Below are 22,515 nucleotides of genomic sequence, written 5' to 3'. Positions count from 1 at the left end.
TAAAAAAAAGTCATAGGAAATTTACCATAGAAGATTCGACTACAGAAAATGGTTGTTACGGGATTTCGACGTTATTTTTGTACCTAAATCTGTATGTGAAAAAAGTATTTAGTGACTGAATTGCTTCAATAAGCAAAAATATTAAAAAATTATACAAAAGAGTATATTATACTACTATTATTACATCTATTAATATTATATTTCGATTAAACTCAATAGGTATTTAAAACTATAGAAAATTAATCCTATCTGTGAATTTTCAATTGTTTTTGTTATGATATTAAATCATATCTTCAAATAAAATTTGTTCCAAATCTATTTCTATATATTATTTCTTTTCAGATACCTAGTATATTATAACTGAAAAGAGTACTTTTATTGTAATTTACTGAAAAAATGTTTATTTCCGTGATACTGATACATATGACATTCATTCACACAGAACAGCTATATTGTACATAGTACGATATAGTTTATCTACAGGCAGTAATAGGCGCAAGTCATACACGCTTGCACATTCACTCTGTCCTCACACAGCACATTGCAAAACCTGTAACGCGAATTACACAACTGCTTATTCCATTATATGTAATGAAACATACAAAACAATTAATTAAAATAAATTAACGCGCAGTATCTTATGTGGAAACTAGTGAAGCTACTCTCGGTAATAAAATTCCTTCAATTAGATATATGTTCTTTTATCGAGAAGATTAAAATCATGACTGTTATGACAAATACGCTATAGTACAATACATAGATTGATCTCCACAGTCATGTATTGTTTACTTCTGATGTAACTTAATGGATAACAAACGTTCGTCGATCAGTCTTTTATACTCGACATATCAACGACGTATTAATCTCTGCAACATTTGCATGAGACTGTATTAATTCAGTCTAAATTAGGACGAATACAAGTACTGATCATATTTTAGTTAAAGCTCATCTTTCAGATCTTCTTCATCACCTCCGGTTGGTGGAACTCCACCACCTGCACCCTGATACAATTTGGCAATAATGGGCTGAACAATATCCGTAAGTTCTTTCTTTTGTTTCTTATATTCTTCTGGATCAGTATCTGGATTCTCTTCTAACCATTTAATTTTTTCTTCGATAGCTTCCTCCATTTTGGCCTTGTCGGAATCGCTAACTTTTGAGCCAAGTTTCTCCTTATCAGCTAATTGATTTTTCAAAGAATATGCATAAGATTCGAGTTCATTGCGTGCTTCTACTCGTTCTTTTAATTTTTTGTCGTCATCAGCAAATTTCTCGGCATCCTTTATCATCCTTTCTATGTCATCGGGAGTAAGACGATTTTGGTCATTGGTAATAACAATCTTTTCCCGATTTCCAGTTCCCTTGTCCTCAGCAGATACTTGTAGGATACCATTAGCATCGATTTCAAAGGTAACTTCAATTTGTGGTATACCCCTTGGTGCTGGTGGGATGCCAGTAAGGTCGAATTTACCCAGAAGATGGTTGTCTTTTGTCATTGGACGTTCACCTTCGTATACTTGGATAGTTACTGTATGTTGATTATCAGACGCAGTAGAAAAGATTTGCGATTTCTTGGTCGGAATCACGGTATTCCTGTAAACAAATAAAAAATACATTTTTTATACAAACAATAAAATTATGCAAACAAATAAAATTATTTATATACATAAACATAAACATGAAAGATAGCGAATATTTTCTTACCTTGGAATGAGTTTAGTCATCACACCTCCAACAGTTTCAATACCCATAGTAAGTGGGTTGACATCTAGAAGTACAATAGCATCTGTATCTTGCTCTCCAGAAAGGACACCAGCTTGCACAGCAGCACCATAAGCGACGGCCTCGTCAGGATTAATACCCCGTGACGGCTCCTTGCCGCCAAAGAATTCTTTAACTAATTGTTGAACTTTGGGAATTCTAGTGGAACCTCCAACGAGTACAATTTCATCTACATCTTTCTTATTCATGTCGGAATCTTCTAGTACTTTTTGTACAGGTTTCAAGGTACTACGGAAAAGATCCATGTTCAACTCCTCAAATTTGGCACGCGTTAAAGTTTCGGAGAAGTCTTCACCTTCGAAGAATGATTCAATTTCGATCCTCACCTATGACAAGATAAAGATATAAGTTATACAAATATTATTCATAGATATTACTAAATCATTTTCGAGCAAATTATAGTGAAACATACTTGGTGGCTAACACTGAGTGCTCTTTTAGCTTTCTCAACTTCGCGACGCAATTTTTGTAAAGCTCTACTATCCTTGCGAATATCTTTGCCTTTTTTCTTCTTATACAGTTTGGTAAAGTGATCCATTACACGTTGATCAAAGTCCTCACCACCTAAATGAGTGTCACCGTTTGTTGCAACAACCTCAAACACTCCATTATCAATTGTAAGCAAACTGACATCAAAGGTACCACCACCCAAGTCAAAAACTAACACGTTCTTTTCTCCATCTTTCTTATCCAAACCATAAGCAATTGCTGCAGCTGTAGGTTCATTAATGATTCTCATAACGACAAGTCCAGAAATAGTACCTGCATCTTTAGTAGCCTAAATAAAAATAATCACTTATTTACTTATAGTACTAGTTCAGTACTTATTTTAATACATATTTAATCACTAATATCCTAAATAATTTGTTCTCTAAACTACATATCTCATATTTACCTGTCTCTGGGCATCGTTAAAATAAGCTGGTACAGTAACAACAGCATGAGTAACTTTTTTGCCTAAGTATGCTTCTGCTGTCTCCTTCATTTTACCAAGTACCATAGCAGAGATTTCTTCAGGTGCGAACACTTTTTCCTCTCCATTAATTGCCATTCTTATATGTGGCTTGCTATTTTTCTCAATTACTTTAAATGGAAAGAACTTGATATCACGCTGTACAGTAGGATCTGACCATTCTCTACCAATTAATCGTTTGGCATCAAAAACTGTATTCTCAGGATTTGTGGTCAGTTGGTTCTTTGCAGCATCTCCAATTAAACGTTCACCATCAGCAGTAAATGCCACATAGGAAGGTGTAATTCTGTTTCCTTGATCATTGGCTATAATCTCTGCCCTTCCATTTTTATAAACTCCAACACTGAAATAATTCATTCCTCAATAAACTTTTCCATTAAACATCTATATGTACATATGTCAGTATTAAATGTTATTTAAACTTAATTACCAAGAATATGTTGTGCCTAAGTCAATTCCAATGACAGTCCCAATATCTTCCTTCTGTTTCTCTTCTTTTGTAAAAACAAAAGTTACTAAGCCTAGGAAAAATAGAGCTTTAACTCCCTTCATGTTTTTTCATATAAATGCTCTTCTGTAAAAGAAATATACAATTCCTGAAATTTGTACTCTTTAAATGCATAAATTATTTAATATGTAGTATTTTGATATAACCTTGCAAGTTTGCGTTTAATTATTAAAAAATATGACAAAGAACATGAATTATTGGTACATAGAAAATTCTAGTACCGACGTAGAAAGTATAAAAAATTATCGCATAAAATTAATGCAATAAAAAAGTAAGCACTATATAAAAATTTAAGCAATATTAGGTAACAGCATCATTATTTGTAAATGTAGTTAACAAGAATAATAGATCATGAGTAAAATCATTAATTCGTATAACGTTTCATTTCGGCAAACATATTCCGCTAGCTATTGTATGGTACATTATAATTATAAGACATTTAAAATACGTTCTTTTACATTCTGTTAGGAATTGAAGTTAACGATGTAATAATACTTTATGCGTTTTAAAGAAATTTGTGAAGGAATTCTTTTATTTAGAATAAAATATAAAAAAAAACCGCAATATTTTATAACAAGACGTGGCAGATAATGAAGTGTTCTTAGGGTTCTATGAAGCTTTAAACGTAACACCGTTTTCGATTTATTAATATTTATATTTATCTAAATAATATTTGGCTATATTTGCTACTTACCAGATTAAATATACGTGCGCCTCTTTCTTCTTTTTGTAAGTAAAAAACTTGATTATTCTCAGCACAAAATTACCGAACAACACGAATAACCAGGAATGACTGACTACAGGCCTATCTCAGTACCGGGATATTAACAAGCTGAATACGTCGTGGCCTACGTTGATTGGTCTCAAAGCATCCGTACTAAAGGAAAGGCGCATGTTGGTTGGTTGAACTACATACAGTTGGCTGCTATCGATAGGCCCACGTCACAACGGTACCGTACTTCTGGAAATTTCGAGTACTCTTATGATTGGAGGAATCAATGCTAAGAGAAATTCATGTAACACGCGAAAACCATATTCATTCACTCGTTGTCATATCGTATATTAAGAAAATATTCGTATACTTAGAACGTCTGTTATATATAAAGATCTTTATTGTTTTTTTATGGATAGATATTTAACTACATTCTAATTATTCTTTACATAAAATGTCCATAAAAATGTATTTATATATTCTACATTTATTCGTCGATTTATCATTTACATTTATTAGATATTTTTAAAAAGATCTATTACGTATAGATATTATAAGAGAGACATATGTACATATTAAAGGCATCATTAATTGGAAAAAATAATCCTTTGATATGATAACCTGAATATCTAAACAAAAAGAAGACTCCTTTCTGTATTCTTTGTTTTGACGAACAATCGTTTCGACGTTTTATGTATCTACTGCAACGTAATGGAATGTAACGGTAACGAGACTTCTATTTTACATCAATTAACTATGTACATCATTTTTTTTTCTTCTATCATCATTGGAACATTCAGTCGTCATTTCATCGTTTTATATCAATTTTATGAAATAATGAACAAAAGAATGTATAAATATATTTACTTTATTTACCACACCAAATATTAATATCATATGTCATGTATATTTAATCTTGCATCAATGCCCTCAAACATTTAATTACATAATTACTCATATTAATATTTACTTTTTGGTTGTAACATATCTAAAATTAATGGTGTAAAATATGTTATAATACAATCAGCACCTGCTCTTCTCATTGATAAAAGAACTTCTTTTAAAACATTCTCTAAATTTATTGCACCATTTTGAGCACCATGATAAAGCATTGCATATTCTCCTGAAACCTGATACACAAACATTGGATACTCTGGATGTGCATCTTTTGTATGTCTAACAACATCCAAGTAAGGTAAACCTGGTTTGACTATAAGCATATCAGCTCCCTCAGAAACATCTCTAGCCTAAAGGAAAATATGTATTTACTAATATTTAGAAATTAATAGATAATTAAAAGTTCAGAAAAGATAAAAGCTAACAGCCGCTCTAGCAGCTAATCCGTTACTTCCTGGAGGTAATTGATAACATTTTCTATCTCCAAACTTAGGTGCAGATTGCGAAGCATCTCTAAAAGGTCCATAAAATCCTGATGCAAATTTCACAGCATAAGATAAAATTGCAACTTTATTCATTAATCCAACTAATGCTAGTTTCTTTTTTATTGCACTTATCCTTCCATCCATCATATCAGATGGTGCCACAATTTGAGCTCCTTTGTAAGCAAATGGATAATAAATAACATCATTTATATATATTTTAAAAAAACAACAATCTTACCAGCTTTTGCATATGCAAGTGCAACTTCAGAAATTCGCTCAATACTGGCTTTATTGTTTATACTCCCATCTTCATTTAAAACTCCACAATGGCCATGGATAGTATACGAGCATAAGCATACATCGCATGCTATTAGTAGATTTGGAAACCATTTTCTTATTAATGGTACAGCTTGAATAATGGGATTCTGTGCACTATCTGCATTACTTCCAATATGATCCTATTAAAGATATTGTTTTTTAATTACTTTACTTAGATCCTTTATGTAAAAGGTTACCTTTTTCAAGTGTTTTGATACTCCAAATAATAATATTGACTGTAAGCCTTTTGAAACCAATGGCTGTAACATTTTTCGCAAATGATTAATGCCATACCGATAAACACCTGGCATGCTAGCAATGGGATCTTTAGCATCTTGTTCATCTCTGTAAATATGCACCTTCTATATACAAAATGAAGCGTTATATAAAATTATTAATTAGACGTTAAAGTTTCCTTGCTTCATATCTCTGTACAAATTTTGAGAAAGCACAATTATGTATATTTTTTAAAATTAATATAATGTTACTTGTTATACACTTATATAACAAGCAAAAAATTATTTTCAAATAACATCAAATTGACCTCAGGAAACATTTGACCCCTCTTTTCACTTATTACTTCCCATCTGTTATTTTAAAATGCAAATATTAACATATTTCATAAAAAATCTACAAGCAATAAGCATAAATAGACATGCTTACCATATATACGTAAATGAATAAAAGCGGTAGATATGAATTTCACTTACGTGATGAAGATTGGATACATGAGAGCATTAACCGTAATCTCTACATTTGGTGATTGCCATTGTCGTAAAACAGGATGAAAAATGCCACTGTGAAGAATATGCTTTGCTTCTACCTCTACCATTTTATTCCTGTACAATAAGTCTTTATTTATTTTAAATTAATTCCTGTTTCATAGAACATTCAACGGTTAAATTTCAACCTAACCTGTTTACTTCTCGTGGCCCAATTTAATCTCAGTTGTGCGTGTATCGTTTTGCTATTATGCAGTATCTCTATCCTTTTGAATTTTATACAATGTATACTTTATTATTTTTTATTCATGAATATTTAATTTATTAATCTTATATTATCGTAATTTATAATTCTAATTTACTAATCTTATATTATAGTAATTTCATAGATTTAAAAAAACAGAAACATATTAATATAGAATTAATTACACTATGCTATCTTTATTGTCTCGTAAATGTTAATTCTTTGTAAAAATTTTAATTCTATATTGAATAAAAACAGTTAAACCACTTACATATATTTTTCCCTCAACCGTACATATATTTTTCTGAAAACGGAACTGTAATATGAATTGCAAAATGATTGTCATGATGATAAGCCATCATCATCATGATATGTGATAATTCTTACTAAAACATTTGATCCTTCTATAAAAGTTTGTGATAATATTTTGCTGAATAATTATTTGTACATTAATTATATATAATTATTTGTTAATGTAAAAGCTATTACTTATATGTGTATGCGTAGAAACACTAAATATTATTTCATAATTACGCGCCAATAGTCCTTAAGTTTTCTATTTCATAGATTACACAGTCTATAGAAGAGATGATTTATTTGCAATAGTTGTCATCGTTATACTTTTTTATTATTTCACTTTTTATTATTACTGTAGTTTAGAAGAGACGTGATTTCTTTATCCGATTTTCTTTTTTTATGCGTTTTTAATTTAGTATACTCTTAATTTCGCAATAACTTCCTGTTTAGGCTTACTTGTTTTCGATCTTTTCCCACTCAATTCACGCCGTTCGAATAGTTTGGTTACTCACTGTACTTGAGCTCCTATTCTATATACTCTGTAGTTTCATCTGTGTTTTCTTAGTCATATGTTTACGTTACGTTACGTTATATCTACACGTGCTTGTGAAGGAGGAGGTTGTTCACTTCTAGTTTCCTTTATTGGTAAATGTATTCAAGCTTAAAACGAAAAATTTGATAAAAACTAAAAGTATCAAGTAATTCATAAAGCTTTGAAAATGTCAGGGTGCATAATTGATAATCTAAAACGACAAGAAGACGAAGTCTTAGCAATTTCAAGTATTTATAGCAAGAATGAATTTTCTTATTGCAAAAATAATATAATATACTGCTACTATAACGTATTTGTTAATATCAGTGACGGTTTATTAAAACTTGAAAATGTTGATGAACAAAATTCTCACTCATTCCATCCTTATTTCATCAAATATTTGCCACCTATTAAAGTGCGCTTGGAACTGAGTGTTGATTATCCTACTAAAAGGTCGCCAAATTTTTGTATTATTTCTTCCTGGCTTTCACCTTGGCAAATATCTTTTATTTGTCAGAAATTAGATGAGATATGGCTGGAAAACAGTGGTCAAGAAATATTGTTTTTGTGGTTCGAATTTCTAAGGAATGATACCCTTCAATTTCTGAACATTAAAGACACATTAGATATTTCATTTATGTATACGACATATTGTAATTCAAATTCAATATTTCAAAATGATGTTAGAGCTGTATACAATAATTTATCTGGTGATCCATTAGAATTTTTACTAAGTCATAATAAATATGTAGAAGAGATAGAATTTCAAAATAATTACTTTGAGTGTATTATATGTTTTGATAGACTTTGTGGACAAAAGTGTATAAAACTTAAAAATTGTGGACACATATATTGCAAAAATTGTATATCTGAATATATTACTATAAAAATTAAGGAAGATAATGTAACTGGCATTACTTGCCCTGATTTAAGCTGCAATCTTGATATTACAATTAATGAAGTTAAAAGACTTTGTCCAGAATCATTTTCACAATATGAAAAAGCTTTACTACGTGTGTCATTGAAATCTATGAAAGACATAATCTTTTGTCCGAGAATGTCATGTCAATGTCCATCTGTGAAAACTTATGATGACACACTAGGAATTTGTAGCAAATGTGACTATACATTTTGTACTTACTGTTATAAGGTATACGATTTTGTAATATAAAAAAGATAAGTACAATATAATAAATGCATACTACTTAAATGTATATTTTAAGGTATATCATGGGGTTGAACCGTGTGCTATGTCTTCAGATAGCAGATTAAAACTTATTGAAGAATATAAAAATGGTAGTAAACGTGAAAGAAAACAATTAGAAGCAAAATATGGAAGAAAACAGATACAAAGAGTTGCAGAAGAATATTTAACACAAGAATATATAAAAGTATGTATTAAGTTTTAACAATAGTAAACTATTTGTATTTGTAGCAGTTTTATAATGTAATAATATTGTTTACAGACAAATACCAAGTCATGTCCAAATTGTGGAACCATAGCTGAAAAAAATGGAGGATGCAACAAAATGACCTGCAATTATTGTCAAGCTTCTTTTTGCTGGCTTTGTGGAGAGCATATTAATGCACAAAATCCATATGACCATTTCTTGTCTGGCAATACTAATTGTTATCGACAATTATTTGAGCAAGAAGAAGATATTTAACTATAACATAAAGAAGGAATATAAATGAGAATTAGCATGTAAGTTCAGTTTAAATGTTATTGTATGATTAATTAAAATATATACAATATGTATAAAATAGAATATTTTACATATTTACTATTTTTAATGTTGTAAAGCATCTTTTGGCATATGAACCTCAACAGTAGCTTCTGTTACAAACTGTTCAGCGATAACAGAGACTGTTAATTCATCTCCCTGGCAATGTACTATGTTATCTAAAAATAGTTATAAATGTTATGAGACTTTTAACATTTTAAAGAACAATTAAAACTTACCAGCACATTCCTTATCACAATCTAACAGAGTACGTTTTTCAAAAAATCGTTCCACATTCAGTTCTATAAGTTTTAGGCCAAATATCCAATATCCAAGACCTCCTCCCAGTACAATAGCAATATTTATGTATACATTATATGTCATAATAGCTAACATTAAAAGATAACCAAGAAAGGTATGTACAAACCAATGAAATACTTGAAAACTCCACGTAGACCATTGCATACTAGTAGAACAATATATAACAGTAACTTATGGTAATATTAATCTGCTTCTATAATTTAATAATTTATAAAATATAATACCAATGTAAAGAAACATGTTTTCTAATAGATCTTGAAGATATTTTAGACAGTAAACAAGAATTCTCTGATATTGTTGGGCTTTGATTTTGTATAAGGGTTGAAGTACTTTGATGTAATTTAATTTGTAAAACTTTCATACCCTCGTATAATATTGCAAGTGCAAATAAACCTAAGCAGGTGCAGAAGAAACTGGAAGTTGTAGTAACATTATACTTCGGTAAAAGAAAGTTGCCTAAATTGTTTCCAAACCAAAACCACATATTCATCTACAAGTAAATTAGTACTTAATAGGATGATTGAAAAACACAATTATGAGGTTATACGTACTGTAATTAATCTTATTCTCCTTTAACATGTAGTGAATTTTAAGAAAATTATTCAAACTGATAAGAATTATAAATATAATTGCCCTCTACGTTCTAAATGGCACCTAGCTTTATCTAATTGTCCAGTAATGACTCAGTTGTATATTATTTACAGATAATACAGCTTAAATTCTATAAGCAGTTATAGTACTCTTAGCTTGTACGCAATTACAATTACAGTTGTCATTTTAATTGTATGTTTATCACAAATAATAATATCAAGTTACACCCAATATCGTATTAAGAATACATATACAAAATATACTATAAAATTTTGAATATAGTAATAGACATTCATATATGTATATATAAATAGAATATAAATAACTATCTATATCAAATGTGAGATACAATTGCAGTATAAAAATATTAGATCTAGTGAGTTTATTAATTTTATGTTGTTAAAGTTGCTAGGAAACAGGTCACGTGATACTAATATAATATGCGTATCGGTTTAAAATCTTTTTGATTGTGGACAAAGTTCTTATCGGAACCAAAGGAAGAGCAGAAAAATGGCGTGGTTTAACGCTTATATTCTATTTAATTGAGTGTCAGTTAAATAAAGCGTAGGAAATTTGCGGCTGAAGTAGTGTATTGGAAATACATTGATCGTTCATTGGTCAATGAAGTAGAGAAAAAATTGTTTATGAAAATATAAAAATTTGACTAAAATAATTATTATAAATATTAACGTTCATTCAACAGGTAGTAAAATTTCAGTATCTTTATATAAAAAGTAAGGTTCTAATTAGAAAGGTTTAAATAAAAGAAGAATTTCTGAAAAGAAGCCGGAAGGTGGCGGATAGAATAAAGTACGGCAGCGCTATCTACATCGTTGGGACGAGCAAGCGTGGCTAATCAAAGCACCAAAAGGTAAGCCGTAAAGGCTGTTTATTTTTGGGTTTTCATTCGTCCTACAAGGTTTTTTCTCGAGTAATGTGCTTCCTGGCCGTGTCGGACTGTACATCGTGTTTGAAAATCAGTTGACGAAGCAGCAATGACCACGGAAACGTAGGTGAACCGCCGGATAGGCTGTAACGTCGAGCATCTTGCCTAGTAAAGTGAAAACTCCATTTGCTCCCCTCACCCTGATCTCCCCATACCTAGCCTTTCGTTGGCGCCTTTCTAACCAATTGCCAGGCGTGCACTAAGTACTGACGTCGTATGTACGTGTGGATAATATACGGAGATCTGAGAACTTTTTTGCGCACGTACCTTTACGCATTATATACGAATCCTGCGCTCCTTTAACGCGGTGATCTCTTCTACTTCGTAGGCTGATAGGAAAAATATTTCTTTCATTTTTTTTATTCATAGGAAAATGAGCAGTTCTGAGGAGGTATCCTGGATTTCGTGGTTTTGCAATCTTAGAGGCAATGAATTTTTTTGTGAGGTAAGTACTTTTTTTGTCATAATATTTCATTTTAATTGTATATATCTTGACCTAGTTCACATTTTTGAGGTTAAAAGTTTTAAAGTTGTTGATTGTTCAAAACAAATTCCATGTCTGTATCACAATTCCATATAAATTTTTATTTTTGTACAATATTTGATAATATTTACATTTCAAAATTCAATGATTTGGCAATTATATTTTATATTATATAAAATTGTTAATACAATCTTCTTATAGGTCGACGAGGACTATATTCAGGACAAGTTTAATTTAACTGGATTAAATGAGCAAGTACCACATTATAGGCAAGCATTAGATATGATACTTGATCTTGAACCTGGTAAATATATTATTTACACCATGCCAGAAAATATCAAAGTACTTTTAAGCTTGTTTCTATCCTGTAGATGATGAATTGGATGGCCATCCAAATCAGTCTGAATTAATTGAACAAGCAGCAGAGCTTCTTTATGGACTGATTCATGCACGTTACATTCTCACTAATCGTGGCATTGCTCAAATGATTGAAAAATATCAAGCTGGAGACTTTGGTCATTGCCCACGTGTATATTGTGAATCCCAACCTATGTTGCCTCTGGGTCTTAGTGATGTTCCTGGAGAAGCAATGGTTAAAAGTTATTGTCCAAAGTGTATGGATGTTTATACACCCAAAAGCTCTCGACATCATCATACTGATGGAGCATATTTTGGAACAGGGTTTCCCCACATGCTTTTTATGGTTCATCCAGAATATAGACCTAAACGTCCAACAAATCAATTTGTACCTAGGTAAGTTGAAATAAAACTGATTTCCATTTTAAAACATTTTTGCAAATGTGTATAAAAATTTGTTTGAATTTTAATAGCAAATATATAATTTTGTTAAAATTACGTAAAATAATATTTTTACAGGTTATATGGCTTTAAAATTCATCCTCTAGCATATCAGTTTCAACAACAGTCTGCATCAACATTTAAAGCACCATTGCGAGCTGTTAATTATAATAATGGAAAACGTTAAGAACATTGCAACATAGTCTAGAACATTTTTTCATTACTCAAAATACAATTCCTAATTTCGTCCCTAAGGATTAAATAAAATATTATTTTTTATATTGATCTTTACACATCTTCGCAGGGCGCTGAAATACTAATCGTTTTGTTTAATCATTCTGTAATTTAAAGTTTGAATGCGACACTCTAACTTTTCGGATTTTTCCACGGTATTTATAGCGTACCGAAAAGATTAAGAGCGATGTACCAAACTATCAATGTTCACCAAGCGCCATGTTCATTTTTATTTCAGCTTTAGTAACAATTTTCTTTCGTATCAAAAATCATACTTTTATGGTTATATCAATTCTGGTCGAATGAAACAACAAAAATGAAATACATACTTAAAATAATTACTAGGGAGTAAGGATGCAGATGAGAATTATGATAAAGTGTATCTGTTTAATTGTTTTACATCTCCGTAATTGCTACCTACTAGTGTTTAAAACACAAGACCGATCTCGAAATACAGGAGCAGGTAGCAGCGGATATCGATTGTTTCTTTAAGCAAGAAAAACGATAATTATATAAATTGAAAATTTGTTAAATATAATTTAATTTAAATATTAATTAAGCTGCTTAAAAAAGCAATTTATTTATACATGATTTATCTTAATAAATATTAAGCTCACAGATAAATAAGGTATGAAGCAAATTTAAAAGTAAAGACTGTATATTATTCTATAAAATCTTGTTTTCTATCGCAATTCTTCGAAAACGTATTATATGCAAGATTTAGTGGCCAGAAACAAAATCTCAGAAATTTTCTGAATATGATATATATTTAACATAAACAGTGCATATTTTAATATAGTAAAATAAAATGATTAATACAATTTTTTTATTACAATTATTATAAGTGTTCAAAATTGTTATTTATGTATTAAACCAAATAAGTTATGTATTTTTAAACAGTAATTTTTTAAACAAATATAGTTAAACTAAATTAAAATTATTTAAAAGTAAGATACATACAAGGTACATTTTATTATATATTTTGGATATCTTAAATAAGTACATTCTCGCATTTTTTCATTATCGATCCTCAATATTGTACATTTAATCTACTTTAACAATTAGATAAAAATTTAAACTTCATTGTAAAACATAAAATTCCAAAATAATTAATTTTTAAAATTTCGGTGAAGTGAAATTTTCTCGTAAGATGTAAGCATTTATAATGTTCAGAGAATATGTATTAGTAAATGAATTGTATTTTACGTTAAAATTAATCATTGTTTCTCTGTCATTTATTCTATATTACTGAATTTTCTTTCAAGTATAAACACAAATCATTGTAATATAACATAATATACTGTAACACGTCATTATGTAAAATATTAAAAAACATTATTTTATGTTAATTTTATTATATTAATTTAATAAAAAAAAAACACCTTTTAATATTTAATATCAATGATACATTTGGAACTAATATACGTGAAAAGCGCTAATGCAATTTTGTGAAATATCCCTAAAAGTAGAATGTTGCGTATTGCAACACTGTTAGCATCGACCAATCAACAGCTGTACTTAAGGTTTGAATTTCATGACGTAAACGAAAAACCAGTATGATACAAACCAAACAGTTTAGAATCACAAAAGTCAATTATGCATTTTGATGAATATATTCTCAAAGTTAAGTGTTTCTGATAATATTTAATGAAATGTGTCTCACATTTTTATTAATGCATTCAAAAACTGTTTGTTGAGTGTTACGGTTCAAGCGATTTTTATAATTATAGGTACGATAATGCTTTCAGGCCAACAAAGTGGAAATAGTTCGAAATGTTTTGTTTTATTTAATCCTCACGATATTTTGATAATTTTTAAATATATCAAAGGCTCTGGATGTCTAATAGTTTTAATAAATTTTAATATTCTGAAGTAATATTATACTGTACATATATTTACATGTTTATTATTCTTTTTCTATTAGTGTATATTAATTACAGTATTTTTTTAATATCAGATCTGTCAGCATAATAGATGCATGTTGAACAGTATGGATTATCAAAATCATACCATTTCACGACCAAAATTTCAACCAATACGTGTGAAAGAGTTATTGCATTTTTGTGAAAGTGATGATGATGAAAGCGAAGATAGACCACAAGACTCTGATAATGAATCAGATTCTGATGATCCTCAACCTCTACCACAGGATGATCATGTTGAAGATGAATTGAATAAGTCATTATCTTTATTTAATACAACATGTAATGAGTTAGATGGAACTTGTAAGGTTTCAGAGATAATTGTTTCTTCAAAACCTGAAGAATATGTGTTAATTAATAATGTAGAATCTAAGCCTGAAAGTAAATTAACATTTCACGAACATGAACATGATATAATTGAAAGAAGTGTAAAGTGTGAACAATCAAACCAGATGCAATTAAGTATTGAAAATCATGCACAAGAAAAGCTTTCACAAACTGAACACAAAAATAAATATATTACTAATATAGATAATAAAGGAGAATTAAATCAGGACCAACTTTTAGACCAACAGAGTATTTCCAAAATGAACAGTAGAAGGGAATCTATTACTTGTGCATCTCAATATTTTGAAAGTATATCACAGTCTGGAGTGGATAATTTGCAGAATACAAGTAGTAAGAAAGTAACAATAGAATCAAGTTCCATAATAAATGAAGAAAAAGCTCATAGTGAAAACGTTGCTTCCACAAGTAAAACATTAATATCAGATACAGGAACATATATAAATTCTAACGATCAGTGGATATTACAAACTCCTTTAAAACATGTGCCAATTAATTCTACACGCCCAGACCCATGTTTCTCTCGTAGAAATATTACACAAACACCACAAAACAAAGTATCTGATGTATCTAAGAATCATGGGTTAACACCAGCTACAATCTTATCTCATTGGTCTCTAAATAACATAAAACAAACTCCATTACAGAATAAAAGTGTTAATTTTAAAGATTCTATGCAAACTCCAAAAAATTCTTATTATTTTACACCAAGCATAGGAAAACATGAAACTCCAAGGTATATATATATATGTATATAATGCAATGTAAATAATTTACATAGTTATCATTAATTTCTTTTATTTAAATATGTATTATTTAATTATAGATATTTGGATACAGAAGGTAAGGTAAGAAGACCTTTATCAGATACAGGAAGTTTGGTACAAAATGATGCTTTCAGTAGACATTTATTACAAGGATCTCAACTTCCTAAAGTAAATGAAGTAACACCTAAAATTCAAGAAAAATCGTTATGTAAAAATTTATATAAAACAGATTTGCCAAAGCAAATATCTGAGACATCAGAAAATGTACATCTAGAATCAGATGTTAACGAAGAATTAAAAGAAAATAAACATCCAAATAAAAATAATACATTGCTGGATAAAGAAACAGTAAATAAAATACCAAATAATAAACAGGCTCCATCTAGTATTAAAGACAATAAAGATATCTTGAAATCAATGTGCAATTATCCTCAGAATCAGCATTCAGAAGTCAATAATCAAAACCAACAACAAGACTTAAATAAAATTGTAGATAAACCATCAAATGTACAATTCTCAATCCCATCTAATGTTCCTAAATCTAGGCAAACTAGAACTCTTTTTGTTAAAGGAAAAGAGTATTTAATTTTGGGTGTACTTGGTCAAGGTATGAGTGGAGAGGTTTTGAGAGTACAAGACTTATCTTCTCTTGAGTTGTGTGCTATTAAATGTGTTAATCTTAATCGTATGGACAAGGACTCTGCACAAGGTTGCTTAGAAGAAATTTCAATGTTACATAAATTACAAGCACCATGTATTGTTAAAATGTTTGATTAGTAAGAACTTATTTTACAAAAATATATATTGTACATATTACATATACTGACATTTACATTCAAGTTTCTCATTTTAGTGAAATTAAGTATCCTATGGTCTATGTAGTAATGGAAATGGGAGACACTGATCTCAGTCGTCTTTTGAAAACTATGTCACAAGAAAAACAGATTCCTCTTACAATGATTTTATATTATTGGACAGAAATGTTGACAGCCGTTAAGCATATACATGAAAATGGTAAATATCTTACTATAGGATAATCACTTATTTATTATATAATTTTTTATGTAATAGATTATATTTTACATATATACATTTTTAGGAGTAATTCATTCAGATTTGAAACCAGCAAATTTTTTGTTAGTACGGGGACGATTAAAACTTATAGATTTTGGAATTGCTTCTAGTATGAATGCTGATATGACATCTGTTGTGAAAAACTGTCCAATTGGAACTTTGAATTATATTAGCCCTGAAGCCCTAATGGATATTGGTGGAAATTCAGATTCTCCCTCACAGAATGTTAAATATAAAGTATGAAGATGACTTTTTAGATATAATCAAAATCGGAACCTAAAAGATAATAAAACAAATATATTTATTTTGTAGATAAGTTTTAAGTCAGATGTGTGGTCTTTAGGATGTATTTTGTATAGTTTAGTATATGGTCATACTCCGTTTCATCATATTCGTTCACAATGGGCTAAAGTGAACGCAATAACTAATCCGAAGTTAAACATTCCTTTTCCTACAACTTTGCAATCAGAAGATGGTAATAAAGTTATGCCGTCGCCACCAATCTTAATTGATGTAATGCGTAAATGTCTACAACATGATCCAAAAGCACGACCAACGGTAGCTGAGCTTTTGCAAGTGGAGTATATACCCACTAAAGAAGAACATATATCAGCTACAGTTCCCGAGATTCCAGCAAATATTTTAGTGAAGATAAAGCATACATTAAGTGAAGATGAATGGCGACAATTGACATGGGTTTGTAGTAGTTTTTATATAATACATTGTATGTATGATAAGAAAAATAACTTTTTTTCATATAAACTTTGTATTTTTCTTTCAGATTTTGGAGAATGGAAGATTTATATGAAAGTATTCAGACTAAATACCACTATTTATGTACATAGATATTTTTATACATAATAATCGATAATAATACGTGGAGCGCTTATTTAAATGTATCATAGTTAAGTATGGGATTATTTCAATACTTGTTAAATACTTAAATACTTGTTAAAAATATAAGATTGTATCATGATACGATTTTATTATGAAGTCCACTTATGTTTACCTATATGATATATATTAAGTAGACAATACGTTATAAATAAAACACGAGTGATCTATTAAATTAAAATATCTTTCATTTTATTATCACACATTCATGCATACAAATGACTTTATTTAACAAAAATGGTATCTATTGTGCTAAATAGCTGCATGGTTGGAAATCTAAAAATACATATCTACATGTTGCTCGTGAAATAATGTATTTTGAATCAATTCCATTGCAATTACTTTTAGACTTTAAATAATACAAAAGTATGCAATATCTCATACTACATTTTTTAACGTATAAAAAAACGCAGGAAGTTCAGCATCATTCTTTTTTTTGCGTTTTCATTGAAAAAACAGTTCCGTTCTTGATAAAGATGCATATTGCACAATACAATTTTAATATTGTCAGTCAGTGCATTGTTGTTAATTGCCAATATTGCAATAATCTTTCACCTTTTGGTAATGACATTGAATTGGGTCTTTCGAACGTTAGCATTATATCTTTAACCTTATTTTTTAACTCACTATCGAATAAATGTCCTCCAGTACGTTCTAAAGCTGATGCCATATCATACTCTACAGAAGGGAGGGGTTCACGAATGAAACGTGCAGCACTAGCAATACTTGGTACTATATGCCACTGTAAGGCTTTAATTTCCCAAAGACTACTAAGGAGTGCGTTACTTAATAAAGGATCTCGTTCTTCCATTAAAAATGGGTCTCCAGCACCATTATTTTCTTCTGACGAAACCTCTCCTCCTTGTGGATGATCAATGAGACGTTTCAAGCCAGGATGCCTAAGTAAAAGATTCCCAACAAACAATAAGATGATAAGAATATCTTCAGGTGGTGCTACAAGAGTTAAACGCGCGAGTCTTTTTGCGAAAGCAGCAACTAATGCTTCTGGCAAGTGTCTAAAAATAAAAAAGTATGTGGTAATTTTTATATAATATACAAAAATATCATACATTTTGAGCACTTACGTTGAACTGAGGAAAAGATCGGACAAATAAAACAAACGTGCTTTGTATTTTGTATGAAAGATCTCTGGTTCAAACATAGAATAAAGCTTGGTAAAAATATTAGGATATTCCAAATTATGTTTGGTAACTAGTAAAAATACACCTTGTAATGCAAGTAAGCCAATAGGCCCATCTGCATCCAATGAATCCATAAGAAAATCTGTTAGTAAAACAGGTTTTTCTAAATGTGGCATTACTCTCTCTAAAAGAACTATTAATAATTGTTTATGTAACTGTGGTGTCAATTCCCAATGCATGACACAAGCCCAGACTTTATTCAATGCACGTCTTGCTCCAGCTTGATCCCATATAAAATTTTTAGTAGCTAAAAAAAAAGATATGAATATATAAAAAATTATAATTAGCTTAAATACAAGAAAAGACTATAGAAAATATATCTATTACCTTGCTGTGGTTTACACAATAAATTCTTATTTTCACACATCTCATTTCCTGAAACATGATTAAAATTTAAGTTAGATATTAATGTTAAAAGAAGTGGTAAAATCATATTTAATCTATTTAATTTATACCTTCAATTTCTTTTGGCAATGATAATTTATGTATAAGTTCCAACAAATTTTTAATATAAACTTCATGTGGCTGTCTTTTTGGGGTAAGAGATGGAAGACATTTCCATGTATAGTAAAGAGCATCAGGATATTCTATAATTTCTTGAAATCTACATATTAAACTGGCATTGTCCTCCTCCGGTGAAAGTAATTTCATCAAAATGGGCTTTAACCGATGAAGTGGAAAATAATATCCCAAGTTGCCAATTGGTTCCAATGGATTTTTACCTTCTTCAGCCATCAGTTTTATAGCAGTAGTGAGAGCTTGTAGTTGAATGCCAGGTCGACATTTTTCCATTGATGTAAGTATTTTTTCCCATATTTCTTCATAACAATTCCTCAACCAGTTGACATATCTTGCTTCAGGACTTGGCTCTGTTTCAGAAATCTTATGGAAAAGCTATTTCAAGTTTTCAGGCACATACAAAATTAAAAAATAAACATGTATCTTTTATCTTTATGCTTATACTTTGTGTCCAAAAATGTATTTTCACAAAGTATTAATACATAAGAATTTACAATTCTTATCAAGAAATTCAGAGATGTATTGTATAATGTCAAATATTGCCAAACAGTAGAAAATACTAAACTATTTGAGGATACCTGAAATAGTAAGGGATATCGTACGTTCCAAATACATATCACCTCTTTTTAGGACTTCAACGAATATTGTTTCTATTGTGAGCAGGCAGGACGAAGTGGATTCCTGATAGAGTGATCAGGAATTTTAATAAATGACATAACCTTAAAAAGTTGATACATTCATCAATTTGAAACAATTTTAGAATTCGTACTTACATCCCATTGAGAAATTATATCTACTAAATTATTTGCGCGTTTTCTCGAAGTTAAAAATTCCTGAGCTTTTTGCCTTAAAAGCTTTGATGACATTTTTTGACTGGAAGAAGCGCCGGGAAGATCTGATGCATCCGCCATCGTTGAATATAAATTCGGTAATAGCAAGGCAGAAAATTATCAAGAATACCTACGTGAATGTATTCCCTTTTGTATCTATATTTTTCTTCAGGATCAGAATCTAGAGTAACTTATTGCAAGAAATGTGCTAGTTATTATTAAAAGTGGTAAGATATCCGTGTTAATTTCTCCCTTTTGTTAACATTTTGAGTTTTGTAACACTGACTGTTGACATATACAAAACGTAATATAATAATTTAGAAATCCATTTACGAGCAAGTTCAATCGAAGTATGTATTGAGTGGCTGCTTAGGGATTTTGGCAGTTTTGGGCTGGGTTGTTTGCTCATGAAGTACAGAGACATTTCATTCGCGTTTTGTAAATTTATTTTGTGGTTCTTAAATAGAATCGAAACTATTGAATTATTTAAAAATTAATGAACTTCTATGCAGAATCTTTAGAACAATGTATATTTAAATAATTAATTACAAATTAAGAAGATTTTAACATTTTTACAATTATCGGGATTTGACCCCTTGCTCAACGATAAAACTCTCTTTACGTTGTTTGATTTACACATATTTTCGATTTTACATGATAAAATGCGATTTATTTCATATCCAATCGAGAAGGTTGTTAATAATTTATGTTAATAGATATAGATCTGATTTGTCTTTACAAGTGCTTATGGTAAAGAAAGTAATCTGCATAATATGCAGATCAACGAATGATTACAAGTAGTTATCAGTAATAATCAATAAATTTATTATCGAACTTCTTTTGTTCATTGTCTCGACTACACTACTGTACAATTCATATTTACCGCTACTAGATTGCGACAGTATAAAACATTCTTAACATTTACCCTACGGGGAGCCACTTAACCTCTTCGGTACAAACACGGTACAAGTGTCGGTTATAGTCGACATCCTCTGCATATTCATGGACGAGCGTCGACGTTGCGTCGATTAAAGTTAACAATAACAATAACAATATGCAAACGTTTTTGCTCGTGGTCGTCAAGTAATATTTATTACTTATTAGTGAGACTATTACGGGCTCTGCTCGGACCAGCGTCATATCGGAGAGGTAAACAACGTATATGGTCATTAAATATATTAAGGGCGGATTCATATGACAATCAAGTTCACCTGCCAGCGTTACAGGAGTATTTCGTTTTAGTAGAAATACACGCCAATAAAATTTCCTCTCTGGTTCTAGTAACGTTGTAATATACCGTAAGTAGATATCATATTAATATTTATTTGTAAATAAGAAATACTATCGATTACATATAAAAGATACTTTTTATAAAGTGATACGTGATACAGAACTGAATATGGAAAAGCTTAAAGCTAAGTATTTTGTACATTTGTCGTTATTGATATTTCATTTCATAACCTTCATGGCTGTATCTTGTATAGAATCAAAATTTTTATGATAAAAATGCAAAATGCAAATTTTCTTTTCTGAATATTGGTTTGATAAACGAAATTAATTTAAGTTGCATTTAAAGCTTATGTTTTATCCTATTATTAGATTCATATATTTAATTAGATTTTAAAGAGATCTCGCTTTTATTAATGTGAATATATATTCATTGATATTAATCAAAAATTAGTTTTTAAAATTGTAATTGGATGTATTTATTTTTTATATTTATTATTAATATTCATATAAATACAATACCTTTTGAATAATTATTTATTTCAAGGTAAAAAATGCTAGAAATAACATGTAATGATCGTCTTGGTAAAAAAGTTAGAGTTAAATGCAATCCAGATGATACAATAGGGGATTTAAAAAAATTAATAGCAGCCCAAACTGGAACTCATTGGGAAAAGATAGTTTTAAAAAAGTGGTATACTATATTTAAGGATCACATAAAATTACAAGATTGTATCCTTTCAAACAAAATATATTTTCACAGAAGATAATTATTAACAATATAGCATTTTTCTTAACATAACAATTCAGATGAAATTCATGATGGCATGAATTTAGAACTGTATTATCAATAATTAATAATTAATATTATATAAGTTAATGTTATGTATATATATAATAACAGTAATAGTAAATTTTATATTTAAGCATTTTTGATTTTGTATTTTACATGATATTTAAGTATGTAATGTATATAATAACTATACAATAAACAAACATAAATAGCAACAACAAAAACAATCTTATCTTAAATTCTTGATACTAATTGCTGTTTACAATGCAGAAGCTTACTAATGTTATTGCTATTTAATATCTAAGTATTGCTACATTATTTTTACAAATTTAATCTCTAGAAATATATTGTTCCTCATATTGCAAAATGTAATA

The 22,515-nt window shown here is 29.6% G+C and overlaps 8 protein-coding genes across 15 annotated transcripts; 4 read left to right on the top strand and 4 right to left on the bottom strand.

The window, feature by feature from the left end:
- Positions 1-384: 384 nt before the first annotated feature.
- Hsc70-3 (heat shock protein 70 cognate 3) lies at positions 385-4,113 on the bottom strand. The gene is made up of 6 exons (XM_033328918.2): positions 3,958-4,113; positions 3,186-3,329; positions 2,678-3,098; positions 2,195-2,560; positions 1,705-2,108; positions 385-1,593 (listed from the first exon to the last, which is right to left on the bottom strand). Exons 2-6 carry the CDS (start codon positions 3,305-3,307, stop codon positions 939-941), a joined length of 1,968 nt encoding a protein of 655 aa, XP_033184809.2. The 5' UTR covers positions 3,308-3,329; positions 3,958-4,113; the 3' UTR covers positions 385-938.
- Positions 4,114-4,827: 714 nt separating this feature from the next.
- Pbgs (Porphobilinogen synthase) lies at positions 4,828-7,048 on the bottom strand. Its single transcript, XM_033328934.2, has 7 exons — positions 6,913-7,048; positions 6,591-6,663; positions 6,386-6,514; positions 5,873-6,020; positions 5,596-5,815; positions 5,298-5,530; positions 4,828-5,222 (listed from the first exon to the last, which is right to left on the bottom strand). The coding sequence occupies exons 3-7, from the start codon at positions 6,505-6,507 to the stop codon at positions 4,935-4,937; spliced, it is 1,011 nt and encodes a 336-aa protein (XP_033184825.1). The 5' UTR covers positions 6,508-6,514; positions 6,591-6,663; positions 6,913-7,048; the 3' UTR covers positions 4,828-4,934.
- A 455-nt stretch (positions 7,049-7,503) lies between these two features.
- LOC117154178 (E3 ubiquitin-protein ligase RNF14-like) lies at positions 7,504-9,239 on the top strand. Its single transcript, XM_033328931.2, has 3 exons — positions 7,504-8,620; positions 8,694-8,861; positions 8,937-9,239. The coding sequence occupies exons 1-3, from the start codon at positions 7,658-7,660 to the stop codon at positions 9,135-9,137; spliced, it is 1,332 nt and encodes a 443-aa protein (XP_033184822.1). The 5' UTR covers positions 7,504-7,657; the 3' UTR covers positions 9,138-9,239.
- On the bottom strand, positions 8,869-10,413 carry LOC117154185 (high affinity copper uptake protein 1). Of its 2 annotated transcripts, XM_076617426.1 has the most exons (6): positions 10,067-10,413; positions 9,879-10,005; positions 9,622-9,660; positions 9,434-9,532; positions 9,256-9,373; positions 8,869-9,137 (listed from the first exon to the last, which is right to left on the bottom strand). In XM_076617426.1, the coding sequence occupies exons 2-5, from the start codon at positions 10,003-10,005 to the stop codon at positions 9,261-9,263; spliced, it is 378 nt and encodes a 125-aa protein (XP_076473541.1). In that variant the 5' UTR covers positions 10,067-10,413; the 3' UTR covers positions 8,869-9,137; positions 9,256-9,260. The 2 variants fall into 2 exon arrangements, with proteins under 2 accessions (XP_076473541.1, XP_033184838.1); XM_033328947.2 differs by having other exon boundaries at positions 9,434-9,660; positions 9,740-10,005.
- Positions 10,414-10,583: 170 nt separating this feature from the next.
- Positions 10,584-13,123, top strand: CkIIbeta (casein kinase II subunit beta). Of its 4 annotated transcripts, XM_076617425.1 has the most exons (6): positions 10,584-10,809; positions 10,890-10,977; positions 11,422-11,497; positions 11,738-11,840; positions 11,890-12,289; positions 12,413-13,123. In XM_076617425.1, exons 3-6 carry the CDS (start codon positions 11,426-11,428, stop codon positions 12,519-12,521), a joined length of 684 nt encoding a protein of 227 aa, XP_076473540.1. In that variant the 5' UTR covers positions 10,584-10,809; positions 10,890-10,977; positions 11,422-11,425; the 3' UTR covers positions 12,522-13,123. The 4 variants fall into 4 exon arrangements, with proteins under 4 accessions (XP_076473540.1, XP_033184835.1, XP_033184834.1 ...); XM_033328944.2 differs by lacking the exon at positions 10,584-10,809 and having other exon boundaries at positions 10,922-10,977; positions 11,908-12,289; XM_033328943.2 differs by lacking the exon at positions 10,584-10,809 and having other exon boundaries at positions 10,975-11,115; positions 11,908-12,289.
- Positions 13,124-14,048: 925 nt separating this feature from the next.
- Positions 14,049-17,751, top strand: Mps1 (dual specificity protein kinase monopolar spindle 1). 2 transcript variants are annotated; one of them, XM_033328917.2, is made up of 7 exons: positions 14,049-14,298; positions 14,526-15,571; positions 15,662-16,378; positions 16,456-16,616; positions 16,702-16,913; positions 16,989-17,372; positions 17,458-17,751. In XM_033328917.2, exons 2-7 carry the CDS (start codon positions 14,547-14,549, stop codon positions 17,482-17,484), a joined length of 2,526 nt encoding a protein of 841 aa, XP_033184808.1. In that variant the 5' UTR covers positions 14,049-14,298; positions 14,526-14,546; the 3' UTR covers positions 17,485-17,751. The 2 variants fall into 2 exon arrangements, with proteins under 2 accessions (XP_033184808.1, XP_033184806.1); XM_033328915.2 differs by having other exon boundaries at positions 14,049-14,440.
- LOC117154176 (nucleolar complex protein 4 homolog B) lies at positions 17,741-20,485 on the bottom strand. 3 transcript variants are annotated; one of them, XM_033328927.2, is made up of 7 exons: positions 20,256-20,485; positions 20,065-20,186; positions 19,870-19,972; positions 19,228-19,641; positions 19,100-19,147; positions 18,656-19,019; positions 17,741-18,586 (listed from the first exon to the last, which is right to left on the bottom strand). In XM_033328927.2, the coding sequence occupies exons 2-7, from the start codon at positions 20,155-20,157 to the stop codon at positions 18,082-18,084; spliced, it is 1,527 nt and encodes a 508-aa protein (XP_033184818.1). In that variant the 5' UTR covers positions 20,158-20,186; positions 20,256-20,485; the 3' UTR covers positions 17,741-18,081. The 3 variants fall into 3 exon arrangements, with proteins under 3 accessions (XP_033184818.1, XP_033184817.1, XP_033184819.1); XM_033328926.2 differs by having other exon boundaries at positions 20,065-20,485; XM_033328928.2 differs by lacking the exon at positions 20,256-20,485 and having other exon boundaries at positions 19,870-20,010.
- A 565-nt stretch (positions 20,486-21,050) lies between these two features.
- Positions 21,051-22,368, top strand: ubl (Ubiquitin-like protein 5). Its single transcript, XM_033328950.2, has 3 exons — positions 21,051-21,419; positions 21,896-22,080; positions 22,159-22,368. The coding sequence occupies exons 2-3, from the start codon at positions 21,903-21,905 to the stop codon at positions 22,200-22,202; spliced, it is 222 nt and encodes a 73-aa protein (XP_033184841.1). The 5' UTR covers positions 21,051-21,419; positions 21,896-21,902; the 3' UTR covers positions 22,203-22,368.
- Positions 22,369-22,515: the final 147 nt, after the last annotated feature.

The sequence above is a fragment of the Bombus vancouverensis genome, chromosome 3, assembly GCF_051014615.1.
Source record: "Bombus vancouverensis nearcticus chromosome 3, iyBomVanc1_principal, whole genome shotgun sequence".
In the NCBI taxonomy this organism is placed as follows: domain Eukaryota; kingdom Metazoa; phylum Arthropoda; class Insecta; order Hymenoptera; family Apidae; genus Bombus; species Bombus vancouverensis.
The sequence above is the reverse complement of the archived record's forward strand: the minus strand, read 5'-3'. Positions and strand labels throughout refer to the sequence as shown.

Coding starts and splice junctions, on each gene's coding strand:
- Mps1 (XM_033328917.2), top strand. CDS start 14,547: ATGTTGAACAGTATGGATTATCAAAATCATACCATTTCACGACCAAAA. Junction 15,572..15,661: donor GGAAAACATGAAACTCCAAG/GTATATATATAT, acceptor ATTTAATTATAG/ATATTTGGATACAGAAGGTA. Junction 17,373..17,457: donor AATGGCGACAATTGACATGG/GTTTGTAGTAGT, acceptor TTTTTCTTTCAG/ATTTTGGAGAATGGAAGATT.
- LOC117154185 (XM_033328947.2), bottom strand. CDS start 10,005: ATGAATATGTGGTTTTGGTTTGGAAACAATTTAGGCAACTTTCTTTTA. Junction 9,661..9,739: donor AAACATGTTTCTTTACATTG/GTATTATATTTT, acceptor TTGTTCTACTAG/TATGCAATGGTCTACGTGGA. Junction 9,374..9,433: donor TTGTGATAAGGAATGTGCTG/GTAAGTTTTAAT, acceptor AACTATTTTTAG/ATAACATAGTACATTGCCAG.
- CkIIbeta (XM_033328941.2), top strand. Junction 11,498..11,737: donor GCAATGAATTTTTTTGTGAG/GTAAGTACTTTT, acceptor ATCTTCTTATAG/GTCGACGAGGACTATATTCA. Junction 12,290..12,412: donor ACAAATCAATTTGTACCTAG/GTAAGTTGAAAT, acceptor ATATTTTTACAG/GTTATATGGCTTTAAAATTC.
- LOC117154178 (XM_033328931.2), top strand. CDS start 7,658: ATGTCAGGGTGCATAATTGATAATCTAAAACGACAAGAAGACGAAGTC. Junction 8,621..8,693: donor TTTGTACTTACTGTTATAAG/GTATACGATTTT, acceptor GTATATTTTAAG/GTATATCATGGGGTTGAACC. Junction 8,862..8,936: donor TAACACAAGAATATATAAAA/GTATGTATTAAG, acceptor TATTGTTTACAG/ACAAATACCAAGTCATGTCC.
- ubl (XM_033328950.2), top strand. CDS start 21,903: ATGCTAGAAATAACATGTAATGATCGTCTTGGTAAAAAAGTTAGAGTT. Junction 22,081..22,158: donor TCACATAAAATTACAAGATT/GTATCCTTTCAA, acceptor ATAACAATTCAG/ATGAAATTCATGATGGCATG.
- Pbgs (XM_033328934.2), bottom strand. CDS start 6,507: ATGGTAGAGGTAGAAGCAAAGCATATTCTTCACAGTGGCATTTTTCAT. Junction 6,021..6,385: donor ATGTATCCAATCTTCATCAC/GTAAGTGAAATT, acceptor GCATATTTACAG/AGATGAACAAGATGCTAAAG. Junction 5,816..5,872: donor TATCAAAACACTTGAAAAAG/GTAACCTTTTAC, acceptor TATCTTTAATAG/GATCATATTGGAAGTAATGC.
- Hsc70-3 (XM_033328918.2), bottom strand. CDS start 3,307: ATGAAGGGAGTTAAAGCTCTATTTTTCCTAGGCTTAGTAACTTTTGTT. Junction 2,561..2,677: donor TTAACGATGCCCAGAGACAG/GTAAATATGAGA, acceptor ATTTTTATTTAG/GCTACTAAAGATGCAGGTAC. Junction 1,594..1,704: donor ATGACTAAACTCATTCCAAG/GTAAGAAAATAT, acceptor ATTTGTTTACAG/GAATACCGTGATTCCGACCA.
- LOC117154176 (XM_033328926.2), bottom strand. CDS start 20,202: ATGGCGGATGCATCAGATCTTCCCGGCGCTTCTTCCAGTCAAAAAATG. Junction 19,148..19,227: donor ATTGCCAAAAGAAATTGAAG/GTATAAATTAAA, acceptor ATCATGTTTCAG/GAAATGAGATGTGTGAAAAT. Junction 19,020..19,099: donor ATTGTGTAAACCACAGCAAG/GTAATAGATATA, acceptor CTTTTTTTTTAG/CTACTAAAAATTTTATATGG.